The 20328-nt window shown below is 46.6% G+C and overlaps 1 protein-coding gene across 1 annotated transcript in view; it reads left to right on the forward strand.

Moving 5' to 3' along the window:
• Nucleotides 1–20328, forward strand: part of SerT (Serotonin transporter) — a 387450-nt gene that overhangs the window by 270456 nt on the left and 96666 nt on the right. The window contains exon 7 of the mRNA XM_075890899.1: nt 15487–15611. Coding sequence (XP_075747014.1) covers nt 15487–15611 — 125 coding nt within the window. The remainder of the gene's footprint in view (nt 1–15486; nt 15612–20328) is intronic.

Raw genomic sequence — 20328 nt, forward strand, 5'->3', positions numbered from 1 at the left:
TAGCGATTATTCTCTTAGCGGAGGTCATACGGCGTCGTTAGGGTCCATGTCTGCTGGCGTGACGTGGTCTAACGGCACAACCTCCTCGTAGCTGCTTCTCCTCATTGTGAATTGTATCTTGCCACGGCAGAAGACATTAATGGGCCCATCATAGAGTGGCAGAAAAGGTTGCCGGACCGCGTCGTGTTGTACGAACTCATATGGGCACCATGTGAGCTGTGAGTCGACGTGCACCACACGCGACTCTGAGGGCCGTGGAGATACCGCCATGCAGTTGGCTCATCACGTTGCATAGGCCAAGTGCACTGGAATCTAAGGAGGCCTCCTCTGAGCCACGCGCAAAGAGCTTTCCTGGCAGCCTGAGCGCCATGCCGCAAAACAGCTCAGGGGCACTGTAGCTAATGTTCTCTTTCAAGGTAGACTTTATACCCAAAATAACGAGTGCGAGGGTCTTCACCCAGTTGTGTTCTTTGGTTGCCGTGAAGGCAGCCTTCAGCTGGCGGTGAAAGCACACCACCATGCCATTGCTCATGGGGTGGTACGGCGTCATGCATTTGCGTGAGGTGCCCATGAGCTGCCTGATGGTGGCGAAAAGGGACTATTAATCAGCTGCCCGCTCATAATAAGTTCACGTGCTACGTGACGCCTAACATGCGCACAAAACGGTGTTTTCACATTCGTTGTGTGGCTTACAGATGGCGCTAACTGTCACTCCTACTTCTAAATTCACATATAAACCCAAAAAAGTTGATGGAGGGAAGGCCGCTGTGGTAGCTCAGTGGTTAGAGCATTGAACGCGTTATTCGAAGGTCGTAGGTTCGATTCATGCTCACGGCTGCTTATTTTTTCATCCACTTTTCTTTCTTCCTTCATATTTACATTCCATTGGTTCTAATAACTTCCCCTGTACATTCCTTGGCATTACTGTCTGTTAGATCTCATTAATATTGTGTTAAACCACGGAAAAACGAGCCCTTAGGTATACACTTCTTTCCCTTATTTCATTGAACGAGGGTCTCGTACTGGCAGACTAGGTGTCATTAGGTTGTATACGAGGGACTATTAATCAGCTGCCCGCTCATAATAAGTTCACGTGCTACGTGACGTCAAACATGTGCACAAAAGGGTGTTCTCACACTCGTCGCTTGGCTTAAAGATGGCGCTGACTGTCACTCCTACTTCTAAGTTCACATATAAACCCAAAAAAGTGGATGGAGGGAAGGCCGCTGTGGTAGCTCAGTGGTTATAGCATCGAACGCGTTATTCGAAGGTCGTAGGTTCGATTTCTGCTCACGGCTGGTTATTTTTTCATCCACTTTTCTTTCTTCCTTTTCTTTATTTACATTCCATTGGTTCTAATAACTTCCCCTGTAGATTCCTTGGCATTACTGTCTGTTAGATCTCATTATTATTGTGTTAAACTACGGAAAAACGAGCCCTTATGTATACACTTCTTTCCCTTATATATATATATATATATATATATATATATATATATATATATATATATATATATATACATACATTGGTTTTGAACTTAGTACTGTCATTGTATAATTCTCTCTGGTCCAGGTAAAAGATGTCAGACATTTGAAAAAAGTCAATTGTTACGTTTGGGTTCTTTCTTTTTTTACCATCAATCCAAAAACTGCAATAGTCACGCTCTTTACAGGAAAAAATTGGTAGCCGGCGTAAGGCATGCGCGGAGCATACGACAAAACAGATAGATGAGCAGACCCATAAACGCGGCCAAGCGTGCGTTCGTACCGTCGGCAACGACCAAAAAGTTTCATACAACAATGGCTAGAGTGAAATATGACGCTAGAGTCAACGCGGGCTCCTTCAGTGGCACTTGTGCTCGCATGGCGATGATAGAAAGTATAGGCTTCTGATCCGCTTCGAGTGTATTATGTTCATGAGAAGCATGATGCTGCTTTTCCGAGTGTAAAACAAAGTAATATGAAGGTATATTAAATTGATACTTGCTTCAATTTCTCGTACGCAAGCTTTATCGCAAAAGGTTCTAGAGACTAGGCAGTACAATTAAAACCTGGACAAATTAACCACCAGGGTATGCATCGCTCTGCCATTGCGTTCCAGATTTGGCATCAAGATGCAATAATTGTTCTTTACTACATTTCAAAACAAACATTCTTTGTTTGCCTTCGATAGTACGAAATATCTATCTATGAAAATAACAGCATAGTATCAATTGAGAAATGCATGAACGTTTCGGCTGCTGCGATGCCAGGTGTGTCTGTTCAAGTTGTCTGTCCGAAACGCACCTTTCGTTTTGACGTGAAGTCGAGTCAGAAGAGCGTCGCAGTGCGTCTACTTCACGTCGCCGTCGTTGTGCAGTTGATATACACGAGTTTTTGCAAGACGCACTAGCATAAACGTGAAATGGATCCGCCACTGGCATGGGACGCTGCATCTATGCGTAGCGGTGAGTGGGCGACGCTTCGCTTAAACTGTCAAACACAACCTCTACAGCTCCAGCGTTGCAGTAAATTGAGAGACCTAGCAGTTTTCAGCTTCTTTGAATAACAAAGGTGCAGCTTCAGTCCTTTGCACCCACCCCACTACCCACTCTACGCGAAGAACAAAACTTAAACTGCAGAAAAAGATCCATAGACAGTTCACTGGCTAACGCGATACAATCTGAAGCCTGTACTTTCCATAATTTCTATGAGAGTATATGATCGGAGCCCCAGATTCCTTTCTAGGCATTATTGTATGAAACTGAATGGAAATGGCGGACGGAGCCCCCACCCGCGGCTCTGCTCGAGGCAGCCCCTCTCCTTCGCCACTGGATGGATGGATGTATACGGCTGTGCTCTTTAGATCGCGTGGTGGCTCATGCCACCACCCTATCTAAAGTACTATCACTGTCTGTTTAGGGATTGAATTTCACTCGCGCCTAGATTATAGCCACCAATCAGTTAGCCTCCTCCTGGTTATTTCTACCTGGTTAAAATCACTTTTGCCTTCACTGTCTCTAAACCCCAATGCTTTGAAAAATTCGGGGCCATTATCTTCGACTATAGGGTGGAGCCCTTCTCACAAATTGTCAGATGTTTAGCCGTTTCCTCCTCCTCTGCGCTTGCACTACATACCGTGTTTTTACCTTCGCGTTTTGCTCGGTATGACTTGATCCGCAATACTTCATTGTAGCCTCGAAGAGCCGATAACTACCTCGAGAATTATCGTAGATCTTTACTCTTGCAATTTCCTGCTTAAAGTTCGGTAGGTCCCCGGGGATGATGTTGTAAGCATTCCCATCTTCTACATCTCCCTCTTTGTTTCCTTCACCTCCTTCTTAACTGATGTTTCCTTTTGGCTTGGTATTCTGCTGTTGTCTAACACTTGCTTCACAATTTTTGAGTTCGTTTCCTCTATTTAGCACCGACATTCTTCATGTACAAGTAACATAAAGTTTTCCTAATCCAACGTTCCAGTCTTATTTTATTCGATCGCTCCTCGAATTCTATCTTGCTGCTAGATACCCTGCACTGAAACTATGTCCATCCCATGTCTCCCTGTACCTCCTGATTTGAGGTATTCCCGTGTGCTCCCAATGCAAGTTTACTTATGCCATGTTGTTTAATTTCCAATCTTGTTTGAACTTATGACTTCATGCACAAGACCACATTGCCGAACGGAAAACCCGGGACCATGACACCTTTCCAAATTCCTCTCACAAGGCCATACCTATTGTATTTCCATGTGCCCTATTTTTCATTATACTGCATTTCTGGTGCCCTCAGTTATTAGGTATTTTTCATGGTCCCTTAGATATTCAGTCCCATAATTGATTCATACGACCAAATATTTGTGTTTATCCACGACTTCTAGCGTGAATTCCTGTATCTTATGCTCACTGCTTTTGTTGCTATTAAAAATCGTGATAGCCAATTTTTCCCTGATGGACTTCAAATTTAACCTATCTTCCTCATTACTCCAGATGTCTATCAATCCCTGGAGATCTTCCTTGTTGTCGATTATTATTAGTACATCATCTGCATACATCGATGCTGCTAAAGGATGTTCAATGTGTTTTCCTTGCATCGCAAAAGAGAGGCTGAATCTGAGTCAACTTCCCTCCAACTTGGCTTCTAGTCCCTGAAGATACAGCATAAATAACGAAGGTGACAAGGACCATCTCTGTCGAAGCCCGTGTTGCATCTCAATGGGTTCAGATACCTGTTCTTCCCATTTTATAACCACCCTGTTACTTTTATAGATATTTTTGAAGATTAGTTATTTCATCTTGCACACCTAGTGTGTCCAGTATTCCCCACAAGTCTTCTTGAATCAGGCTATCGCAAGCATCCTTGATATCTATAAATGCCAGGCACAGGAGCCTGTGTTCTTTTTATGCTATTTCAATACACTGCATCAAATAATAGATTGTCCTCCAACCTCCTTTGTTTCCGGGACCCATTTTGTAGTTCTAGTTGTTCTCCCAGCACTCTCTCACTCTCCACCCATGTATGTAGTCTTTCCTTTACTATATGTATCACCAGCCCGTAAACTAGTGATGTCACTGTTATAGGACAGTAGTTGTTTATATCGGCTTTATCCCCATTTGCTAAATAGATCATGCTATTGGTGCTAAGGTTTCACCCATAGGGAGCTTCACCATCAAATATTGCTTTGCTCGCTGCCTCTCTTAACGTTTGCTTAGAGTTTGGTCCTAGTTTCTTTATTAGCTTGATTGAGATGCCATCAGGGCATTTTGATGTGCTATTAGGAACTCTTTTCTCTGCCCTTTCCCACTCTCGTCGCCACAGTGGAGCCACTGAGCTGATTGGTCCATCCTTATCTGGTACGGTACACGCAGCGCTTTCTTGGCGTTTAAATTTTTCTGCCATCATTGCTTTTATATATTCTATTGCCTCATCCCTTTCTAGTCTGAACCCCTGAACTGTAGTTTTAAACCTTTCTTTTACACTTGTTTTATTACTCATAGCATTGAGATAGTTCCAAAACTTTACAGCTGCCTTTCTATCCTTTTTTCATATCCACCATCCATTGGGCGCCCTTTCTTCAAATCTTTTCCCTGATCAAATCAGAGGCGTCCCTTTTGCAGCTCAAAAAGTTATCCCATTTTCTTTAGACACAATGTTTCGGTTCACCCCTCTGTTTAGTAGTAGTAGTTAGCATACATGTGCTCCCTGGAGGCTTCCTGACGTCTTACTATGGCTCCCTTAACTTCCTCATCCCACCAGCTCTTGGGTTTGTGTGTGCTTTTTCTGGTTGATTTTACTCGTATCTTAGCTAGCGATAACTGAAAAATTGAGTCATATTTGTGTACGTCAACTCTGTTTCAGTATTCACGGTGATTGTTCTCTCAATATGTTTCGTTGCTCATTCTTTTTGCCCTTCTGCATATATACTACCGTGTGGCTGCGCGTAATGCCGCCTTTCCAACTTCATTTCTCTTCCAAAACTCCTCTTGATACATTTATGATCACTACCTAAGCTTCTGGACCCATATTCATTTGTGTTCCTTACTCTTAGCCGATCATACAGCCTATGTGACAATATTTCGTAATCTACATCGACTGCAGCCTTTCCACCTCCCATGTTATCAGCGCTTCATATTTCTTGGTGCTGTTGCAAATAAATAAATCATGCCTTTCACACATATCAATTAGCATTCTGAATGTTGCGTCAGTATATACATCCATATATTCCACGTGCGCATTCATATATCCTGATATATATACATTGAACTCTTCTTCTAGTTCGTTAATCTTATTTTCTATGCATTCCACCATTTGTTAGTTTTCCTCTCTGGCTTTTGCCTCTGACTACAAGTATACAAAACCCAGGAGCGTCATTTGCCCTGCCACTTTCCCTTTTAGCCATAAATGTTCTCTGCACTTCTGCTTGACCCTTTGTCAGTGTGTACTTTTATGAGTGAATGCCCCAATACCACCAGCCTTACTGCTGCCTTCTGTTCTATTACAATATCCCCACGCATAGTCCAGATTGTTAGGAGGTTGTTCCATGTTCCTAAGATGTGTTTCTACAAAACCGTACACAATCGGCTTCTCCTCCCTTAGATGTTCTTTCATCTCTTCCCTTTTCAACCTATTCCTGCCACCCTGCATGTAAGTATACCATACGTCGGAATTGGCTCCGCCCTCACGGCTAAGTCGATTTCTTTCCCGGACTCTACGTGTCTTGTATATATGGTCCACTTTGGAAGTGTATCTGTCTATAATACCTGTCAAAGAGTCATCCTGGTTGTTTTCCTTGCTACTAGCTATGCTGCACCTGGAAGGGCGCGCGTGCCCCCCAAAAAGCTACTGCGCGTCTTGCAAGTCGCCTACCCAGCTGAAGACCTAGCCTTCAATCGAAGTGAACTCTGTCTCATTGAAGACCACCCTGCCTATGCACCTCTCTGTTCGATTCCACCACCTCAAAGCCTTTCTCTCGACTCATCCACCATAGGTTTTTTGTTTGCGATGACAACTGCTCTTTGCAGGTTGCTGTCACGCACCTGTACTTCCGGTATCATGCATATCACTTCCTGTACCTAAAAAGAAGTGGCACGCATGCCATCGAACCCTTTCGCCAATGTGGTCGCTAGTGTTGTCGTATCTTCATTTGAGTAATCATTTAAACCACCTACATTTATCACGAGATTTCGTCCATCAGCTGTAGTTTTTAGTTCTGCGTCGCTTGCCTGATGACTGCTTCCAGCTTGCGTCCTGTTATTGTCCCTACTGCAACCCTCTTGTCACCTCTTACCCTCTCTTTGATTGCTTCTGCGCAATGACTTAAATTCAAGTACCCGGCGATTATCACGTGCTGTGACTTTTCAGCTGTAGTGTCCTACACCTTCGGGTTATTTACACCTGCGATACCGGCTGCTTTGTCTCCTCCCAGCCCCACCACTACTTCGCTGAAGCTGAGTCTTGCGACCGTTGAACTAGCTGAACCTGCTTTGTCCGAACTTGCTTGCTCTGTTTTCTCCACCGTGTTGGTTGCCGGTGCCCCCACCGTTCTCCCCGTCGGCCTCTCGTTTGCTCACCTTCGCTAGTGCCCCCTTAGAGGACTTGAGTCTTTCTCTCATAGCCCTCGTTTTCTCTTGCTCTGTTGCGCACGTACTCTCCTGCTCGGTGATTCTCATCAGCAGTTCACTTTAGACAACCATCATTTTCTCAATTTTTTCCCCGACCGCACATATCCTACACTTGTCGTCAGCGTTCTCTCCCCTCGCATCTGCACTAGTGTTCATTTTCAAACACACCCCGCATCCTGAACATTTTACACTTTTTTAATCATGCCTTTTTGACACCAGTCGTCTTTATGAATTGTCCTACTTGATAATTACAAAACACGGCACACGACCAAATCTGCCCTAAGAAAAAAACATCTAAACTCTACAACAAAAATTTGCGTGTTCGGTGTACGTGTACCTCCCACACGCGGTGACAAAAGAAAAAACAAAAACAAACACACACACAAACTATTAATTACCTCGTGACTGACCACCAAAAAAGCCGTACATTGTAATAGCGGTCACAAAAGTTTTAACTGCTGCCTTAATAATTATAAAAAAAGGCTCGAAACATGCAAAACCACTTGTCTGCCCAGTCGATCAGGAGCGCTCAAAAACACGTCCATCCACCGTGCCAGTGCGAACTGAACTCAACTGTACGAACTGAACGCTTGCCTTGATTCGTAGCGCCAACTGGCCGACGAACCACCGAGCATGAAGCGGCTTTGGAAAATGTGTCTCATCCAGACGAGTAGAGTCAGCGCGCCTCTCTTATCTTACTGCGTGCTAGGAGGCCATGCGACTGTTGCTTTAGATAAAAACTACATGCAGCACTCGCGTGCGCACGCTGGTACAACCTACAGGGTGTGTGTGTGTGTGTGTGTGTGTGTGTGTGTGTGTGTGTATGTGTGCGTGTGTGTGTGTGTGTGTGTGTGTGTGTGTGTGAGTGTGTGTGTGTGTGTGTGTGTGTGTGTGTGTGTGTGTGTGTGTGTGTGTGTGTGTGTGTGTGTGTGTGTGTGTGTGTAACAATAGCTGTGATTAAGCATGCACTTGGTGGTTGAAGGGCGCACTAGGGGCTGTATTTCGATATCGCATTCAACTCTTGAAGGCGAAGCTTAAGGGTCCCCCGATCTTATCTCTTCAGAAACAGGTTAATTGTCTTATATTTTCAACCTGAGAATATATTTTGCCGGGGTGCACTGTGGCTCCACCGAAGAATTTGCGTCAAGGGTACTACGTTGCACTAACAGATTGCGTAGAAAACCAGCAGGCTGCGCAAGATTAATGAAACAAAAGCTGGAAGGGCAGCATTTCTGGAGTCTTTTTACACAAAAGGGTATTGCCGGGGTACATCACGGCTCCTCTGACGTATTTTCGTCATAAAAATGACGTCATAAAATATATAACAGATTGCAAAAAAAAGGAAACGATGAGGTAAGTCTTCCTTACGCGGCGCGAAAGAAGCAACCTCTCAATTCACAGCACGCAGGGCTAACTTCTGTGCCACGTAACGTATGCTGGGGAGGGTTCCGACAGCAAGTCACTTGTACGGGGTGTCTCGATCATCACGCAGCAAGGTTTTAAAAAAGAGGAACTGCGTTATTCTAAGCGAACATGGTGCTAATAGTGTCGAGTACTGTAGTAGCCACTCTAATATTTTGTTAGAACAAATAGGTACTTACTCATAATCATATATGCATCTGAACAAGTACACCTTAATTATCAACATGCCAATGAAGCAGATGTGTGCACTTTGGAACGACACTTGTCTGTGCTACTCCGAACAAAGTACTATTTGCGTGCTCATTTCTTCCTGTTAATAAAGAAATAAAGAAAGCCCGCGAAGTACGGAAAAAAATTGGTGGACCCTTAAGCTTCGCCATTAAGAGTCGAACGCGACAGCGAAATGTGGCCCCAAGTACGTTCAAATGGAAGTTACTTGAAGGGGCATGAAAAGTCTCACAATGCCTCACAGATGGTAGCATATTATCTAGCGTTTGCTGTTCGCTGCACCAACGCCTCTGGAAAGGCATGATATGTTTTCCGCTAGATGGACATAGTTGTTCATTTTTAGAGCTGTTTGAAAGTTCCTGTGCGTTTTTAGTGGTGATGGCTGCACTATCCCGGCATGTTTCGACGTATTTTAACGGCCTCCCAATTGCACCTACAAATTGCCGAATCGACTCGTTTTTCTTGTGACACCTCTCGAATGAAATGTGTTAACGAGACTCCTTCCACTTCATGGGATTTATGTAGTGTTCTTTCTTTCAGTGGCTGCAAGTAACATAGTAGTATCACGGCATCGTGACGTTTACGAAGGGAGCAGACTTCAGGTCGAAAACGAAACTCTTTATTCGCGCTGAACGCAAAAGGAATGTCGAGAAAGGCAGTCGGCATCGGAGTGTTTCTTGCCGGACTTGTAAATGACAGTAATGTCATATTCTTGAAGTCTCAGGCGCCATCGTGTGAGGCGACCCTAAGAGTCCTTCGAAGTGGCTAGCCAAGACATGGTCTGGTGGTCGCTCACAACTTTGAAGGGCCTGTAAATGTAGGGGCGAAATTTTGACGCAGCCCAGATGACGGCTAGGCACTGCTTTTCTGTTGTGATATAATTGACCTCAGCTTTGAATAGTTATCAGCTGCCGTAACTAATAACCCTTTCAAGTCAATCAGCTCTTTGGACAAGAACGGTGCCGAGACCTACGTGACTTGCATCAGTATCTGTCTCGGCGAATTTATCGAAATGGGAAAGTAACGGAGGCGTCTGGAGGCGCTGTTTCAATTCCCGAAAGGCATCTTTCTGCGGTATTTCCCACTTGAAGTTCCTGTCGGCCCTAGTGAGGTTAGTGAGTGGATCGGCGATGCTGGCAAAGTTTTTGACGAGCCGCCTGTAATCGGCACAGAAGTCGAGAGATCGGCGCACTGCCTTCTTGTCAGTGGGTGGCGGGAAGTCAGTGATGGCAGCTGTTTTCTGCGGATCGGGACGGACTCTAGACTTGATAATCACGTGTTTCAGGAGCAAGAGCTCCTCGTACGCAAATCTGCTTCAGGGTGAGCCCGAACGTCTTGATGGCTTGAAGTACAGCTTCAAAGTGCCGAAGGTGCTCGTCGAAACTCGAGAAAAACACAACGACGTTGTCCAAATACACAAGGCAAGTCTGCCACTTCAATTTTGCCAGTACTGTATCCACAACGCATTGAAAAGTAGCCTGTGCCGAGCAAAGACCAAACGGGCATCACATTAAACTCGAAGAGGCCGTCTGGCGATTTCGGAGCGCCGACTGAAATAATGACACTGGAGTGAGGTGCAATGGTGACCTGTTCTTCAAGTACATTCAAGGCATGGTTCCTTGATGGCGTGAGCGGTAGTAGTGATTTTTCTGTGGATAACGTTATCGACGTTGTTCTGAGGTTGATGACTGCACCATGGACGCATAAGTTCATGCCAAGGATGACATATGACATCTCTCGAGTACCGCTGTATGACTACGAAGTCTGTGGGATATGTAAGGCCGTTATTGGTGACTCTCGCTGCGCAGATTCCAGCCGGTGTCACTAGATCACCTCCGGCTGTGCAAACTTCAGGGCCTTCCCAAGCTGTCCTAACTTTCTTCAACTTCGTGGCGACTGACCCTCTGATGATGGAATAGTCGGCTCCAGTATCAACGAGAGCGGTCATACTGTGACCGTCGATAAGAACGTCGAGGTCGCTAGTTCGCCGTCTCGCGTTGCAGTTAGCGCGTGGCGTCGGGTCACGGTTGCGTCGGCTTGATCCGCTGCTTCCATGTTGCGTCGTCAGGTCACCTTTAGTAAGAGAGGTTTCGTCGTCAGCACTTTGCCTGGTTGGTGTCGTCGTTGTCAAAGTATCTTTGGTAGTTGGTCGCACAGCGATCGCACCTCCATCGGTTGCTGCCCTTAGTTTCCTGGAGACGGGCTAGGAGACCGGCTCCGCGCTCGGGCAGAGTACTGCCGGTGGTGCGGTGACATGCAGGGGCTGGGCGACGGTGAACGGGAAGAACTTTGTGGTGTCCATTGCGTTCCTGCCAGGTAGTCGGCGATGTCACGTGGCCATTCCCCTGGCTGCAGACGTGGTGGCATTGACGGCGAAGCCACGCAGTCCTATGTGTCCATACTGGCAGCGGCGCTAAGTGTGGCCAGCTTCTCCGCGGTGGTAGCAGAGTGGGCGGTGATCGGGGGTGCGCCATACGTTTGCCTTCCTCGGCGTGTTGCGCCAGCCTGCTAGTGGGTGGTATGGCTTTGGTGGTGGTGGCGGCGGTGTCCGGCGGTAGAACTGCGGTAGCACGGTGTCTTGACGTGGGCGTTTTGGGGGAGCACTACGACGCACTGCAGCAACGTAGTTCATGACCTCCGGATGAAACAGCGCTGGAAGTTCGGGAATTCCCAACGCTTGCTGGACTTCTTCACGAACAATGTCAGCTATCGAGTACACTCGATGCAGTGTTTCGGGACATCTTACGCAGCTCTTCACGCACAACCGCGCGGATATTCTCGCACAGATAATCGGCTCTGTGGGCTTGAACGTCGGCGTAGTCTGTTGTCATTGAGCGTTGGTGACACTACCGTGTCCGCATCTCGAGCGCTTTTTCTATAGTTGTACCTTCCGCGAGGAACTCGGTAATCGTCGTAGGTGAATTGCGGGAAAGCTTTGCGAAGAGTTCTTGTTTAACACATCGCATGAGCAGCCAAACGTTTTTGCCTTCGACCATGTCTGCAACGGCAAGTCAGAACAGTCGGGTCATCTCTTCCAGCTTGTTCGTTGCTCGGGGCTGGCGTCAATGCCCCCTTTCCTGCTCGGTCTGGAATTACGGCTTGATGGGGGTGTGCGGTACATGAAAGAGGCAGCACCTCCACCAGATATCACGGCGTCATGACGTTGACGAAGGGAGCCGACTTCAGGTCGTAAATGAAACCGTTTATTTGGACCGAACGTGTGGCGAAAGGAAAGTAAGATTACAGCAGGACACTGGCACTGATAGCAGCGAGCAGAACGTCAGCCGTCGGTCAAATGGCAAGAAGTGAAGTGCGTCGGCATTTATACCCTGGCCATGTAATATTCTAGCGTTATCATTAGCGGAGACGTAGGTTCCGGGAAAACCTGTAATGTGCACGAAGTAGGCGTAATCTTAGCAAAGCGATCGACTAAAGCCGTGAAGCTTGATATATTTGTGGGGTTTAACGTTCCAAAACCACGATTTCATTATGAGAGACGCCGTAGTGGAGGGCTTCAGAAATTCCTACTACCTGGTGTTTTTCAACGTGCACATAAATCTGAGCACACGGGCCTACAACATTTCCGCTTCCATCTAAAATGCAGCCGCCACCACCGGGATTTTATCCGGTGACCTGAGGGAGCCTCAAAGCTTCTCGAAAATTGTAAGCGTGGTTTGCGCTGTACGTAGTGTAACGGGGCGATAACCAAGCTTGAGAAGGGAACGTTGCAGTAGCTTTGTGTTTTTTTTTTGTGGTACAACACCTGCTTACCACGCGAACGGCATGGGTTCAATCCTCATTGAGATCGAAAATTTTATATTTATTTTTTGCTTTTTTCTCAATTTTCCCTCACAACCAACGGTGCCGACGCCAAAAGCGGAATTTTGGCGACACAAACTCTCAACAAAATTGCGTTATACAACCCATGACTACACCACTGCGGGCATCAGAAAGAAGCGCCCTCGTCGAAGCTTACTTTGAGGTAGCCAGCAGCAATGCATAAAAAAAGTTGTAAAAAGAAAAAAAGACAAATCGTGCTATCTGCCACCTCCCGTCAGAAGAAACTCCATCTTCAGTATCGGTTCGGTCTTTTTCAATTTGTTTACCTGATTTTACAGCTGTTTATCAAGCGGAATTACTTGCAATTTTCTTTGCATTACGGATATTGCCTCAATCAATAACAGGTGCTATAATTTTTTCAGACTGCCTGTTGGTGTTTAGTTCATTAACCGCGCCTAATAAGACCAATGCTTCAAAAGTATTTTAGGCATTTGCCCCAAGATATTTACAACTTATTCGCTTGGTGTGTATACCAAAGCATAAAGGTTCAATCCTCAATGAATATCCAGACGCACTCGCAGTGGCCTCACATATTTATACCATAATTTGCATAGTGCCGACGCTAGGATTTATCTTCGTGGCATGCTTTGAAATATTTGTCATATCATATCAAAATTTCGAAAACTTTTGCTTGGCAACGTCTGATTTTTCTCATCTTAAGTAGCCCTCGAATAATCGATGGTGCTCTTCTAGAATGGTGGTTATATCAATTACGAGACTACGATGCCGAGTTCCCCTTCTCTATAGCTGTAAGAGCTACAGTTAATTTTAGTTATCATTGTAATGCTGAGCCATTCTTCTTACTAAAGCAAATTTTGCGCTGAAAAGCCTAAAGTTCATTTATTGCTAAGTTTTACTTCAGGTACCCTGTTATCCCTCGATAATGGCTATTAGACGTCGCATTACAAAAGAGCATTTTCTCACACAACAATTATTTTGCTTCAACATATTTCCTATTGGCTTAACTGAATACTGGCTGAAATCTATAATTCTAAAAGCTGTGGTTGCGATAAAAAATACAAAACAGAAGTTTTCAGGTAATCGCTTTTAAAGTTGAAAACCTGCATTATTTTGAAAAGTACGAGATAACTGCAAATCGACGAACCCAGTCAACAGTCACCAGCCAGATACCAATCACCAATATATTTTTTTTTCTTTTTGTGTTGAAACGTCTTGCCTGCTGAGCATTTTTTTTTCGCCTGAAAGCACCGTCGACGCAGGTCAAGGGTGCGCAGGCCCTGCGCTGTGCAGTGCTCTGGCGAAATTTCAAAAAAGACACGTGCTATACTGCCATTTATAAAAGTCAGCACAGCATTAAGAATGCATATTTATAGTGTTTCGTGCCCGAGAAAAACGTTAGTTTGAGTTCCGCTCCCACACGACAATCCAACGAATTGTTAGGGTAATGAGTTTTCCTATATATATGGAGGCATTAGCATGTATTTATGAACGAGCTAGTTCCAGGAAGTTTGGCTAAACAACCTTCATAGCACATGAGGTAAGGTGTTCTTTTGAAGTAATGGTTGGCCATTCAACTGGGCCTTGTTGAAGCTACACCAAGTTTAGACGTTCTTTAAGCAAAGGGCGTGAGATTGCTTTGTATTGTTTGGTGCCGTGTGAAAATAGGTGCACCGGACAGCTTTTCGCATGTACTCCAAGCTGGCTTCATTTATTTGATGACTAAATGATAATAGTTCTGGAGCTTCCAATTGATGGCACCACTATGACGTCCCCTACCAAATAAAAACTTCCCAACAGAAAGCTCGGTGCCTCTGCATTCTTTGCTGTTCAAGGTTCTGGGCCAATTCTTTTTTGAATTGGCCAAATGCAATCCAACTTGCGAACTGTAACTAATTCATATAGCAATGATGCTTGAACTGCAAGGAATCTCTTGCTACGTGAGACTGGAGGCATGGCGTGCCACCACACAAGTTGTAAAATATGTTATTTAGAGAGGAACACGTTGTACTAAGACAACCAAACGACTGATTCTGGTTCAGAAAAGGCTGAAGATTTCTAATAACGTTAGAAATATGATTTTTTCGTTATTTTTGTTAATCACGAAGCGGTTACAGTATAATGGGTGCTTGGCAGGCGTGTGTAACGCGAAACTTTTGGCGGTAGAACGTACTTTCTACGCTTTACCGTAATATCGCAGCTTCCCCACTGTTTTCTTTTTTCCCGCGAACAGGGCCGTGATCCAAAAGGAGCGATGTCAGCGCTACTAAAACTTGGTGGCACGTTATTCTGCGGTGATTTACCGACGTAGAGCACTACGTCGTATTATATAGGGCGGCCGTTTGGAAAGACGTGCCAGTTCGTCTACTCAGTAACTTAAGCATTCATTGTACTGGGCATTTGATAATTATCGGATGGGTTTCCGGAGAATGTGTTGTCAGACGCAAAGCTACTAATGAAGTAAGATAATTGAAACACGAATTCGCCTACAGATAAAGCTCAATTATTTTCACTGCTCTTTCATTTCAACCAGGTTGCAAAAGAAACAAGAGCCCAGGGTGTTGCAGAACAAAATGGCACATTTGTTATATTTATTTTGTTCTAGCTAAGCCACCATCTGCAATGCTTGACGCCAGTTCAGTTAGAAGTTTTAGATGACCGACTTCAGCGCAACAACATTTCATAAGAATGTTAGGAAACGTGCTTTCATGCACTCCATAAGGAGAGCATCTTCTGCTATCCGGTTGAGTGTGCTTATATCATTTCCTACTTAGAAGTAGGTTAAACTAGGTTTGCGAGCACGTATTCTTTTACCCATGCCTTTTCAATATTCAAAATTTACCTCAAGAGAAACGAATATATATGTTCATGAAATGTGTTGGCTTATTGGGAGCTGCGTTCACCCAGCTTCATTTTATAAATTCAACTCCTTTTAATTACAGGGACGCTCTTGTGACAAGTATAATCAACTGCCTGACAAGTTTCCTGGCTGGCTTTGTCATATTTTCGGTCCTTGGCTACATGGCCCACGTGCTGCAGAAGGATATCGAGGACGTTGCCACCGATGGTAAGACACTGCTGCGAAATTTGTTTGCACAAGCTATTCAACGGTTAAGTAGACCTGAATGGCAGAAGTCGTGAGATAAATCTTCGTCTGGCAGGTACTCACTTGAAGCATACGTGACACAGGGCCTGAAATAGTACATGCTAAGTTGCACTGCTACATTTGGTGCGGAACATTTAAGCCTTGGTAGCAATTGCACACATGCAGGGAAACATCTTTTACCTCTGCAATTTAATGATGCAGCCCTAATACTCAATGTCGAAGCGTACTGCCTAATGAATGCTCGTCGACTTAAGACGTTCTATAAACATGAAGAGGCATCAGGGATTAGGTACATCTTCACACCAATATCTTTATCGTTAAATTTGTTGGCAGAAACCCGTTACAAACATAGATGGCGTAGTCACGTCGGCTCAGTTCCATCTCGCTGGCTCATGTCTCTCAGATGGCTCAGCTTCTACTCGCGATGGTATCATCGTTTGCGAAATCACGTTTGCTGTTAAGAATGTTTGATGGTTTTACCCAGGTTTCTACTGATTCAAGCAGCCCAATTGATCAAAATCAAGGTCTGTGGATGTACCTCAAATTTTCAATGGTAAATTTGGTAATCGCGAGCTTGACAACACTTGATAACCGGACCACTTCGCTTACCGCAATGAAGTCGTTCGTGCCTGAGCGAATTCCCCGCCAGGTCTCCTTCCTGGCTTTCGCTCCATGGAAACATATGAAAAACTGTCAGCTACACTTCTGCATCCAATCTGCAGAGCGATTCAGCAGGAAATTCAGATGGTCATTCCTAAATATCACCAGCCAACTCTAGTAGCTGCGCCACTAAATATCTGTCCGTCAATTTGTCTATCGGTCCGTGCATCCGTTCGTCTTTCTATATTTATTTGCGTTTGTCTGTCTGTTGCCCGTCTGTCTGCCCATCTGTCTGTCCTATCTGTCCGCATGTACGTTTGTCTGAATGTCCATCCGTTCGCCCGTCCATCTAGTGAACAGTTTATGTACCGACATCTCGCATCTTCTTCTCATTTATTCGTCATAAAGAAGTACCGCCATCCAGCCGAAATTCCAAGGACTCTAACGAGAGGTGCCTACTCTAACGAGAGGGACACGCACAACCCACGCCTTCACGAACTTCGCCCCTGAATACCTACTGCTTGCACTGCGCAACCGTTCTCTGGCTACCCCGTATAAGTAGGCACTGAGTCATGCGTTCGGAATTCATTCAAGGGCATCTTTATATGGCTTTTCGCTTGATTTGACGCTTAGCATGAATTGAGTAGATGTGATAGAAGCAACAGTACCTTCAACCATTAGGGGCTGTGATGGTTAACGGACGTTCGTCACTATGTTGGTCGATAGCGGACGAGAAAGGATTAACATCAACGATTGATGCGAACAAAGGAAGCTTTATATTGCACACTAGAGAAGGAAGTGACAGTTTCTTGTTGATGAGGTGCGCGAACCAATGGCTCTGCGCCTCCTGCGCGGGGAACACGCCCCCAAGCAGCGGCAGCAGCTCGATGAAGGCCAGCATAGGGTGCGGCAGGTGCGGCGTAAACACCTACTTGTACAGGCACACCTTGTTCTTCTCGGTCTTGTGCACTTCCTGGTCCAGGAATGGGAACGTCGCAGTTTGGGTCCCCGTCGTCCCGACATGATGCGGTCGTCGACGTGCGCGAGGGCAAAGGTGGCACGGCTGGAACGGCTGACCGCACACGGATGCGCTACCGTGTGCAGCGCCGTTGAATCGGACGTCGCGACCAACCCAGCAGCCTGGGTCACAACTCCCGAGGTCCAGGGTCAGGCCACGGCTCCCGAGGACCACGCCCGGTAGGCCTCGCCCACGAACCCGCCCCCAGCCACTGCACCCAGGCAGGAGCCGTTCAGCAGGCCCCGTCCTTGCATCTTGTACAGGCCGACGGACTCGACCTCGACCGGACACACCGGAGCTCGACCTGTCCGACACGTACGGGTCCCAAGTCCGGCTCAGGAACGCTCCCAGGAACTCGTCCTCTCGAGTGGCGCACCGCTTCCTCTGCCTTCCTGGCCTCCACCCTCGAGCTCTTTTTCGCACGTTTCTCGGTACGGCTCGGCACCGCTGGCGATCCTCGATTCAGCCAGCAACTCCCCTGGCACCTGGATCCTCGGCCACCCTGGACCTCGCCCGGCTCCGTGGTCCTCTGTGCACACGCCCGCGTCTCGCCCGGCAGAACGTCTCGCTCGTCCCTGCCGGTGTGCGACACGCTGGTGACACCGGCGCTTGATGGCATGGGTGCGACTACTGAGCAGTCCACCCGCATTGGAGACGCGATGCTCCATGCGGGGAATGGCCAGCCCGTCCAGCGAAGAGCGTGCACCGAGACGCGATGCTCGACGCAACCGTGACCATTAGCCAGGCCACGTTCATCGCTGTGTCGAACGGCTGACCGTGGAGACGCCTCGCCGAGATCCGCGATGCCCTCGGCAAGGAAGAGAACAGCAGGCCAGGCCGCGCCCCGAGATGCAGTACTCGTGCCGGCAATGCCGCCCCAGCTGGTGGTTGGACGGCAGCAGCGTGGACGGCCGCATTCCCTGGCCGGAACCTGGCTCGCCTGCGTCCAACGCTTCAGCCCGCTGTCTCCCGTCTCCCGCTGCTTCGGCTCGTCCCCAGCCACAAAGCCCACTGCCACGTGATGGTCGCCCGTGGCCCAATCGTGGCACGCCACCTCTATGGGCCACCACAGGTCATCAGCTGATTCGCTGACACTCACGCGCACATTACACGCGCCTTTTCCCGCACTTCCGTCATTGTCGTTTTCTTCACTCATCACAGGGGCACAAACTAAAAGTGTCCCAGCACTCCTTGAAGGCAACGGTTTTGCTGCATTCAAGAAATAGGAATAATAAAGACAAAACAACGTTAAAGCATTCTCAAACCGTACCTAATCGCTCAACATCCCACCACTCTGCGACGCATTTACTCAAGTTCCCTTCATGAGAAGATGTGGGCGGCTTTATACTACTCAGTTTTTCAAATGCGAACGCAATTATTAGTCGGGCTATGTCAAGCATTCGGCGTTGTCCCCGACGGCCGCGGCGGTGTCTGCGTGCCGACAGGTGTTAGCTCTCCCCTCTCACTCCCTCACCCATAGCTACATCTGCGAGTACACGCGCTTATCGACGCTCCTAGCAACCGGAGCACGTGGTGCGAGAGATCGTAGGAGAAAGTAGGGGCAGTCCTTTGCCACTCCTTCTCCCGCCGTTCACTCCCTCTCCTTCCTGCGCCCACTTTCTCGTCCGCTCACGCCTCAGTCTCGACTGCTCGCAGGCTGGGCGCATCGCAAGAAGACCCGGAAATATGTGCTCGAGACGCCTGTGTGAAACGCTAACACCTAGCCGAGAACGCTGTTTGTTTTGTTCATATCATAGCATTTTTCCCGAATTAAAATATACGATTGGGCCAGTTAGTGATACATGATTTAAGTGTTTTATGCGGTAGAAAACACGGACGGGAAAAACACAAGGACAAGAGCAGACAATCAACTGAAGGTTTATTCATCCCGCATTGCATATACATATGATCACCATGAAGAAAGAGAAGAAAGAAAGGAAAAAGTAGCATCTGAAAAAAATTTGTGAGACATTATATACGCGAAGCACGAGGCAGAATATCAGATGAATCACACGCATACGTTATTTGCTAGAAATTAAAGCTCCATATCCAGGAGTGCAACTGATGGTATGCTCACGCAGTTGTCAGCTGCTTGAGCCATTCTCTCTTCTTCAACAATCATGTGCGTGTGATTATCTTTGCGTCTGTACAATAGAACTGTATTTTTAACAGCGCATGGCAACTACGCCTGCTGACATGCTTAGCTAAGGAGGCCTCGTTGCCATTGTGCACATTGTGTGTGTGTTCGCGCAGGCGCTCGTTGAGGCACCTCCCAGTCTGTCCAATGTAGCACGCACTACATGATAGCGGAACCCTGTACACTATATTCGTGACACATCGGACAAACTGAGCATTGGGCCTCACACTGCAGGAATGCTTAGGCCTAATGTTTGCAAATGTAAGTTTAGCGAGCGGGGAAAGTTGGTGCTGGGCTGAAAAAACAACCTGCACGCCTAGGTGTTGGCCGACTTTCTTTATCCGGTGCGACAACTGGAGCATGTAAGAGATCACCGTGACTTTGTCGCGTTTGCCTGTGTCCCTGCTATCAGCACTTTCTCCACTTCTAGACTTTTCCTTCTTTTTCATATTTTCTGCCACAGAAACAAGTGAACTCGGATAGCCAGTTTCTTTTAGACGATCCACTTGATTCTGGCAGCTTGTGTTCACCATATGAAAGCCGGATCTGTCTAGGGTGTTTGTGAAGCAAGAGTTCACTATGCCTCTCTTGACATACTTACTGTGTGCCGATTTAAAAAGCAAAAGCGGCTTCTTAGCCCTAGGCTCATTCATGCAGCATGCGTGGTTTGCGCTAAACACGAGTTTCAAATCTAAGAAGCGAATAGAATTGTTTGTTGGCACTTCGTATGCCAGGACAAGTGGACTTAAGTACTCACTAAAAGCAGCTAGTACATTTGATGAAAGCTCACTTATGCTGGCTGAGTCACACTTGAAAACTACCAGGTAGTTATTGACGAACCTGAAAATCCTCACAACATGGTCACGGTTCAGACCTTCTTTCAAGTTCTTGTAGTATTTAGCTAGCAACAGATCGCTCAGAAT

This window comes from Rhipicephalus microplus, chromosome 3, assembly GCF_043290135.1.
Source record: "Rhipicephalus microplus isolate Deutch F79 chromosome 3, USDA_Rmic, whole genome shotgun sequence".
NCBI lineage: Eukaryota > Metazoa > Arthropoda > Arachnida > Ixodida > Ixodidae > Rhipicephalus > Rhipicephalus microplus.